This window comes from Octopus sinensis, unplaced genomic scaffold, assembly GCF_006345805.1.
Source record: "Octopus sinensis unplaced genomic scaffold, ASM634580v1 Contig08735, whole genome shotgun sequence".
NCBI lineage: Eukaryota > Metazoa > Mollusca > Cephalopoda > Octopoda > Octopodidae > Octopus > Octopus sinensis.
The window spans coordinates 1-9,936 of NW_021831284.1; the positions used below are offsets into that span (position 1 = coordinate 1).

The following is a 9,936-nucleotide window of genomic DNA, read 5'->3' on the forward strand; positions in this document are numbered from 1 at the left end:
GAGGGGAAAGGCATCAATCCAAGCAGCGCTGCCTGGGTGACAGAGAATAAACTATGTTAAAAGCCGATTTCACGATTTCAGATTTTTTTGCGTTGATAGATAGGCCAATGGCCGAGAGTGATGGGATGATGAACCGAAAATCGTCGAAAACGACCTCGGTTGGACCACAAATAGTGTCCAGAAGCATTAAATAAAGGTAGTTAACTTTAGGCTTACTAACATTAAAAAAATAAGTTTTTTAATAGATTAATTACATGATCAAAAACTAATAAAGCACCGTTGAAATTTATACATAAAAATAACATTTGTGATAATCAAAGGATTAAAGTACACTCAACCCTTTCAAATTGGCCATTTTTGGTTCCTTCAATTTTGTTGGCCAATTGGAGAAATGGCCAATTAGAGAATAAAATCGATAATTTTTTAAAGAAACTACTTAAATTTATCTTCAAAAATAAGTTGACCACCTTCACAAAGAACACGTTTCTAATCCAAATACTTAAAGTAATGACATGGATTTTATTAGGAATTCTATTCATGTATAAATAATAATTTATTTTATATAAATTTACTTTTTTATAAAATAAAATCTAATATTGTAAATTTTTCGTGTTGCGCTGATAATGAATTCAATCTTACGATTTGAAGCTCTTTCTGGATGTCACAACGAGAGCGTTCCTTGCTATATTCTTGACATTGATGGATTTAACATTTTACTTGATTGTGGGTATGACATGAAGTGTAGTGAAGAATATCTCATTCAACTAAAAGAGTATTCCCAAAATATTCTAATTTAGTACTTGCTGTAAAATCGACGCAGTTTTATTGTCATATCCCGACAATTATCACATCGGAGCACTTCCGTATTTAGTTTGCAGCTGCTCACTTTCATGCTCTGTTTATGCAACAATTCCTGTTTATAAAATGGGCCAATTATTCCTTTATGATTTCCATCAAGTTTCAATATTTTAATCTTAATGTTCATTAGTCTGTCAGTAATGAAATTGAATTTGATTTGTATTCTCTCGATGATGTCGATACGTCTTTCAGCAGAATAAAGCAAGTCAAATACAACCAAACTGTTGTTTTAAATGGTATTGAGTCTATCATATAAAAAAGACAATTTACAGGTCATACCACTTCCCTCGGGACATATGATTGGCGGGACGGCCTGGAAAATAATCAAAGACAACGAAGAGGAAATCATTTATGCTATTGATTATAATCATAAAATTGAGAGGTGAGATATTAGAGCTCTTATTTGGCAGGCACCTTAACAGCGGCAACTTTAAAGACAATATTTATAGGCCACTCTTGGTAATAACAGACGCCTTTAATGCAAACTATGTTCATCCAAAGCGTAAAAACCGGGAAGAATTGCTTTTAAGTTCATTCAGTTGTTAATATTTGTAGATACGATTCAAAGTACATTAGAAAATAAAGGAAACGTGCTTATTTGTGCAGATACTGCAGGCCGAGTGCTAGAATTGATTCATATTTTAGTTTTCTAACGTTTTTTGACCATAGGAACACGCATGGGGAGTTTGGGACTCAAATTTGAATGACAAAAACTTTGATTTATCCCCGAATCAACTCGTTTTTCTTTCTAACGTAACACAAAGTGTCATGAAGTTTGCAAAGTCACAGGTTTGATTATTTTGTTAAATTTTAGGTCGAATGGATGTCTGACAAAATACAAAAATCCTTTGAAGAACATCGATTTAACCCTTTTGAACTAAAATACTTTAAGCTTTGTCATAATTTAGCAGACATTGATAATATAAAACAGCCAATGGTGCAAAAATATACTTCAATTGGAATTAGGTTGTTGTAACCAGCATGGGAGATCTTGAATACGGATTTGGTAGAACTTTCTTTTTGAGATGGGCTGGGGATAAGAGAAATTGCATCATTTCGACAAGGAGAGCAATGCCTTCTACTTTAGCGAGGATAATTACTGAGAAAACTACAGATTTAAAGAATTTATCAATAATTGTAAATTTTTTATTCTCATTAAAGGCTCGTTTCAAGACTAAAAAAACTATTCGCCATTCACTTACTGAAACCAAAGGAAAGTTTGAAAAACAAATACGGTTTTGTGTATGTACTCTTATTTATAGAATCAAGCAGGAATATATACCATCGTGTGATGACAATGATATTGAAGACGATTTTAAAGATGATGAGATCAAACAAGATATTTATCTACCGGATAAAGTTATTTTTAATCAGAATACAACTACAGTTCAATAGCAGTGGATATATGCTATTTAATCGAAAACCTACTCAAACATTTCCATTTAAAGAAGCGAAAAAAAATTACGACGAATACGGAGAAATCATTGAGTATTTTACCCATTTTCACTGTTTTTTCTAGTCGTGCTTTGTTTCATGAAAAGAAAATTCCTCACAAAAAGGTTGTTTTAAATATTTTATTAAAATTAGGATAAAATTAACGAAGAATGTTTTTGTTGGCAATATTTATTTTAGATAATATAAAATCTGAGGAGTTTGAGAATTATTATGAGCTTAACACAGTGGAGGAATATACCAGTGAAATCCGACATGTTGATGTACGGGCAAAATCACTCTTTATCGACTTTGAGGGTAGGTCTGATGGCGATTCTATTCGGAGGATCCTTCAGCAGATTAGGCCAAAAAATCTAGTAAATATGGAATTGCTAGTCTTCTTAGATTCTCGTGCATTCTAGTACTGAGAGTGCCAATTCTCTCACTCGTCACTGTTCTGCCAATTCGCTGGTTTCTGGCAAGACATTTTCTCCAAAAATATTTGAAAATATTGACGTCATAAGCGATTCTTCAATGTTACAGGTTTTATTAGAAGTTTAATAGAAATTAGGTGAGAATGAAGGATTCGCTTTTAAATTCGTTAAAGTTTATACAAACTCCTGATTCTTGCGACATTTCGTGGATTGATTGTGTCGTTGAAAATTCAGAATGTTTTAATTCTGAGGCCAAACGAAAGGCCCTGCCTTTGCTTTCTGATATTTCATCGCTTGACGTAAAGAATTTTTTGATAAGATTAATCGATAGGCAGCTCCTCATTCCGCTGTGTTTTTTAACGATCCAAAGCTTTTGAACGTTAAGGAAACTTTAGAACAAAGCAAGGTCGAATGCGAATTTGTAAGTGGAGGAACTTTGTTATGTGGTGGTGTCATTTCATTAAAAAAAGATGGGACTCAAGTTATGTTGGAAGGGCCGTTGTGTTCTCTATATTATAATGTGCGTGATGTACTTTATTCTTTTTATTCTGTTATTTGATTCAGTGATTTTTTCTATTAATTCATATTTAATTTGAACTGTATTTATTTATTGATTTTATAATTTAAATTGTTAAATTAGTTAAAATGCAATTTGCGGTTATACAATTGAGTCCCGCATCTTTATTATTAAATAATAACTGAGGCAGTAGATTGCATTTTCAAGTAAAAAATGTAATTTTGAAAAAAAGGGTTGAAAGTATTCATTATAATTTATCAAATTTCTCTTCTTCTTTTAAGGAATTTTTTAATATTTTAATTTTTAGATCTTATGTTTTAAATTTATTATTAAAAATCAGAATTTTAAACTAAAAAGTAAATATCTATGACTAACCTAATTTACGTCAGTTACGGTGAATAATTTGAATAAATTGAATTTTATCGCTTTTTCTAACTAACCATTTTATGTTTTCTCAGTCAGAAGGAGGTGAAAACTGCCTGCTTCAAATAGGAGATATTGTAAGCTTGCATCTTCAAAGTGATTATAATGGATTTTTATCGACATTGGGGTAGTTGAATTTTAATAAAAATATGCTTTTGATTTATAAAAATAGTCCAAAAATTATTAAAAATGAAATTTAACCATTTAGATTGGTTGACGACCGATGTATGGTAAATCCTTCATCTGGAGATTCTTCTTCTCCACCAAACAAATTTAGAGGTACATAACCATTCTTTCACCTATTTTTTAGATTGTCATTTTAAAATTCTTCCAATGAATAAATATTCAGCACAGAAACAGTTCAATGTGGCTTGTCAAAGTCAAGGCTTGGAAGAAAATAATGAAGTTTTGCTTAAAAAACTACACGTTAGACTTTTATTAGTTGATTTTAAGGACGCCGCGCAAACAGAATTTAAGCACAACGAAATCATAAACGAAAAATTGCAAGGAACAGTAGTACAGTACGGAACCATTATTCAAGTAAAATTTAAGCAAATTAAATTAAGTTTTTGCACATTAAAAGTAACAAGTTTCTATCTTGCAGTCAGCGTGTTCAAGCACCATTAGAAAAGAATGCACTTTCAGTTTATTTGAGTCGTCAAGGAAAAGACGAATCATGGTTTGTAGTGGTTCCTCACTATAAATTGCGGTCAGTTGGCGATAACGTAGATTTTTAATAATATAAACGAAGGTCATCATTGGAGACAATTTAATTTTTAAGCCAGTAGGACTCAATATATGCTTGCATGCAAGTAATCTTGAGCTAAAAGATTATCCAGGATGCAAAGAAGTAGATAATAACTAACTAAATTTTATAGGTCAATTGCTTACAACAAAGTTGCCCATGGAAAATTATTTTATTTTTAAAATATTCAGAAAATTCAGAAGATGTTCTAAAGGGGGTTTGGAAAAATTAATAATATATTTAAAGGGAGACGTCGTCCGTTTATTTCATGCCGAACAAGAAAAATATCTCACAAGTGACCGATATAAAAAAACGCAATATGTTTTTCTAAGAACTACTTGGCGTTTATCTGCAACAACTGCTACAAGTTCGCAAGCTCTGTGGGAAGTTGAAGTTTGTGGTGATTCAGAAATTTATTTAAGGTTGTCAAAAATGATCCTTGTCGAAGTGGTGCTGGCCAATGGAATAATTTTTACCGATTCAAACATCTTGCGACTGGCCACTACCTTGCTGTAGAAGTCGACAATTCAATTTCATCTGACTTTAAAAATGAAAACAAAAACAGTTTTACGCTAGTTTGTGTGCCACATGGTCAAGATATTTCTACATTATTTGAACTTGATCCGACATCCCCCAGCCGTGGAAGTCTTCACGTTCAGAGGTAAATGAGAACAAATGTCTCATTCTTAGAGATTCATATGTCAGACTCTTCCATACTTCTACGAAAACTTGGATTCGAAGTACAGCTATTCCTATTGATAAAGACCAAGAAAGGCCAATTATGAACAAAGTTTATTTATGTTTTATATACTGAGGTTTCATGCACTGCTCAAAAAGACGACAAAGAAGCATTTGCATTTTTATCTGTCTCTAGACAAGAAGTTAGAGATTTAGACTTTGCCAATGATGTTTGTCATGTTTTGGAAAATATTGCAAAAAGTATGAGAATCAGATTACTTACTCAACAAGAACAACAGTATGAAAACTATTGTCTACCTTTTATAGAATGACAGAAAATATTTTGAAGGAATTGATATTTTTTATTGGACATTTGGAGGATCAATATCAAAATTTGAATGCAATTGAGATCCATCCTTTTCGAGTAAAATGTGATCGAGATAGACAAAAATTAATTCGCGAACAAAATTGTCTTACATGGGCTTTGCTTTAATAAAATAACTTTTAGGTAATTGGAATAATGCAGTCTCCTTTTGGAGAAAGAACCCCCCATACTGACTATTTGACAGACATTAATTGTTCTTATTATATTCAAATATGTCGTTTATGTTATCGATTAATTAACCTTTCTCAACACAATTATCGGAAAAATCAAGTTTTCATTTTTATTCTAAAAAATAAACCAGGAATGGATTGCTATGAACATTAGTTTTATGCAGTCACAAATAGGCCATGGAGTCTATGCTGAAGATACAATAACTTTAATTCTACACAACAACGTGAAACTATTAAAAAATTTGATTAAAAGTCGTGAAATAGAAACTTTCATAATGCTAGCTCGTCAGAAAAAATCATACAAGTTTGTTAACTATTCATCATTATTAGATTTCTTGACTACTTATCTTCTCTTTGTATATCAAATAATGTTGCAATACCAGAAACTCAAGAATTGATTTGTAAATGTTTGTTAACCGAGAGCAATAAGGATATTTTAATTCAAACAACGTATTAGATTCAAGATAAACATTTAGTATTAAAAAATACAGTTCATCGTTTTTTCAAGTTTCTTCACACAATGAATCACTTTCGGAGGAAGATAATGTGGACGTTTATATTATTTACGGAGACGATAAAAGAGAAAGAATTCTTCGAAATGTTCAAATAAATGCGAATAACGAAAACCAACACGATATAAATATTATGGAATACTATCAGTACATTATTATTAAATTATATAAGACATCAAATTGATCTATATTCGTACATGTGCCTTGATCGCCAATACATTGCGATAAACACGTTATCCAAGGAATTCACTATGGAAATAATAATTAAGTGACTTTAATAAATGGTTTAACTATTAAGGTGCATAAATGACTCATTTTTGTCATATAATTTAAGATCTTCATTTTGTCGCTTACTCTTACATCTACATATTATCCGGGATCCTCAAGAGCTGGCAATTCCGGTAAAATATTCACGTGTTTGGTCTTCCGTAACAAAAAAGGCAATCTCCGGGTTAGTGAGATTGTCAATTCTTTATAATTTAGTAATTTAAAAAACGACTCAAAGTCCGAAAAATATTCAAAATTTAGTGAATTATGTCTGTTCCTAAAAAAATTTATCTTGGACTTACGTAATTCTGAAAAACAGTTTTGCAATGACATTAAAAACGAATTTATTTACGAAGTAAAGTGTGAGTATTGTAATATAGATGATTAACCTTACAAAACATATGGTCTACTTTGGATTTTTTAATTCTTTTGATCTTAATGAAATGGCAAGCTCTTTACTGGCTATTCTTAACATACAGTCAGATCACAAGCATAAAGGAAATAAAATTATTTTCCGTATTATTCATTTCAAAAATATTTCAAACTATGTAGAATTTCCAAAGACTGAAAAATTTTCGTGGTACGAAGATAACAAACGAATTTTTAAAAAATCAGCAAAAGAGAAAATTTTGATATAAAAACAAAGATACTTGAAATCCTACAAGTAAAAGCTTTTACCAACTTTCCAGTTTATTATAGAAACACATTTAAACAGCACTATTACGCAAATACTATCTTACTACCACAATGAAATAACAAATTCTGAAGGTAAAATATTTTTTCAGAAATAATAGAGTCGATAGAGAAAATTGCAATCAACATAGAACAACTATATTTAAACAAGTTATTAATTTTATTTATAATATTAAGTGACAATGTTATTAACAATTTGGGCTATGTTGAGAACAGCAAAGAATTTTTGCAAGTTATGATTAACCTCATCTTGGATGAAAATTCTAATATAACTTCTTGGGCTTTGCAAATCTATTCAAGACATTTTCGACATTTCATGACACAATTAAGACTTTAAAAGAAGTAAACAATAATTATAATAATTTTAGGTACAACTGTTGACCACAGACGAAGATATCAATAACTACAATAAAATAAAACAGATATTCGTCGCCTGAGAATTTTGGTGGACAAATCTGAATTATGGATATATAAAAAGCAAAAAGAAGAATTTTCCTGTTCAATTTCTCCTAAGGTTGATTCTTTTCTAAATGTCATTAGATTGTTTTAATCGATGAAAATTTTAAAGAACGTGGAGAACGGATTACCAGTGGAAAAGAAGATTTCATGCAAAGTAAATCGGTTATTTTTTAATTTAATTTTGTTTTTAGTGCATAAATATTATTAATAAAGATATAAATTATTCTTCGGATTCGATAGTAAAAGAAAATTACGTTTTGATGAGAGAAATTTTACAGAGATTGGCAGATTTCTGTGTCAGTGATATATCTGAGTCCAAATTAAAAATTCACACAGAGAATCAAAAACTGTTAAAAAATCTTAGAGTAAATAAAGTTATAACTGGCTTGTTGAAAATATCGTACGAAAAAGTTATGGCATAAACATAAAAAACGTTTAAAAATTTACTGGAACTGGTGGCGCTCGTTATGGAGGACAGTCACCAAAACTTGACGAGATGAGCGTTTTTACGCTTATCAACGCCCGGTCAATTCGGAAACGGGCTACGGAGCTAACCTACTTGGTTAGCTCGGTAAACATGGACATATTGGTTGTTAATGAAACGAAGCTTAAGGGAAATCAGCATCATAAAATCCATGGTTTCAGTCGATTGATATCCCATGGCGACCTGACGCAGTGGCTGGCACTGGGACATCCATATATTATAAAGACAATCTGATGGTGAGGGACTTGAAAATCGTCGAACAAAATTTGTGCGAACTGATTACATTGAAACTACTAACATCCCTTGGATGGATATCTGTCGGAGCTATGTACTCCAAAGCAATGAAGAATTATCAAAATCTTATTGAAGAATTTTCCAGAACAATGATAGAGGAATTCTAATAGGAGACCTTAACGCAAAACACACATCGTACGGATGTGCCAACACAAATTCGGACGGTAATATACTCCTCAGATTATCGGAGAACTGCGGTTTTAGTGTTTTGACCTCACGAGAACCAAACCACTTCTCTTGTTATGGAGAGGATTGTATTGGAGTTTTCCTCGTATCGGCAGATCTGTTCATCAATGCAGCATACCAAGGATTGAGATAACATTGGTAGTGATCACCTACCTCAATCCTTGTGTATGCGAACATCATCTACGATATGCGAAGATCTGTTTATCGGATACGATACGTCTCGGACAATCTGGTCGGACCTTGAGGTATCAATGAAAAGCATTTGACACCGTATCCAATACAAAACATCTCTTCGAATATACAAATTGAAAAACTTGATAAAATTCTCAGAGAAGCTATACTGGACTTTCTCCGAAAATCTTCAATCAGGAAATACATCATGTCAAATACTAACAGAAAAACCCGGATTGACGAATCTTTGGGAAAACTTATAAAATGGAAGGGAAACCTTGAAAAGAAGCTAAGACGATGCAGTGACCCCATAGATCGTATTCGTTCGGGATAAGATTCGTACCGTGAAAATAGAGATAAATGATGTCGCAAAAAAACATTCAGACCTTGCTTGGAAGAGTCAATGCTCGAAACTGAATAAGAAAAACCCTCATTTTTGGAAGGTTTTCAACAGACTGAGTAATATGGAGAACAAAGGAGAAGAGATCCGACTAAAACAACTGAAGGAATAGATATCCCGCTCGATGAAGTTCCCTCACATCTGCGAAGTCAACTGGCAAAAGTTCAAGAGGTGGATCCGATCGACATGGTTCCGAAAGAAGTTATATGTGAGGCTCAGAGAAGTCTAAGAGCTAATTTGAGTCATACGGGACCACTGTGCAGAGACATAACGTTGGAAGAAACGTATGCCGCAATTATGAGCTGCAAGAATAATGCACCCGGCCATGACTACATTCCAATTTCTGTATTCAAACATGCTCCAAATATTCTCCTACGATACTTGACCGCACTATACAATGCAAGCTGGAGACTTGGATACGTACCGGACTCTTGGAAAAAGTCAATCGTACGTATGATTCCAAAGCCTGGAAAAATAAAGGACCATGCAGAGAACTATAGGCCGATAAGCCTAATATGCTCCGTCTCTAAAATTATGGAACGGATTGTCTTCACAAGACTTTCGAACTTCGTAGAGGAATCAGGTGCACTTGCAGTAGAGCAGTGGGATTCCGACGAAAAAGATCCTGTGGTGATTGTTTCGGAGAACTCGAGAAAGTCATCTCGCTTAGTCTTGCTAATAATACAGCGACTATTGCTATCTGCCTCGATGTCTCAAAAGCTTTTGACAGCGTATGGCACCTGGGCCTCTTGGAAAGTGTCGCCAAGAGCAAACCCGGGTCTAAAACGGTCAATTGGCTGAAGAGCTATTTATCAATGAGAAGGTCATA

At 32.8% G+C, this 9,936-nt stretch overlaps 1 protein-coding gene across 1 annotated transcript; it reads left to right on the forward strand.

The window, feature by feature from the left end:
* The first annotated feature begins 1,154 nt into the window (after positions 1 to 1,154).
* On the forward strand, positions 1,155 to 8,970 carry LOC115227943 (inositol 1,4,5-trisphosphate receptor type 1-like). Its single transcript, XM_036498785.1, is given in 15 exon segments — positions 1,155 to 1,240; positions 2,020 to 2,075; positions 2,491 to 2,666; positions 3,699 to 3,790; positions 3,872 to 3,942; positions 3,974 to 4,203; positions 4,415 to 4,520; positions 4,555 to 4,625; positions 4,628 to 4,795; positions 4,831 to 5,053; positions 5,101 to 5,208; positions 5,246 to 5,384; positions 6,488 to 6,554; positions 7,654 to 7,726; positions 8,867 to 8,970. Coding segments are annotated over 15 exon segments (1,770 nt in total).
* The last annotated feature ends 966 nt before the right edge of the window (positions 8,971 to 9,936 follow it).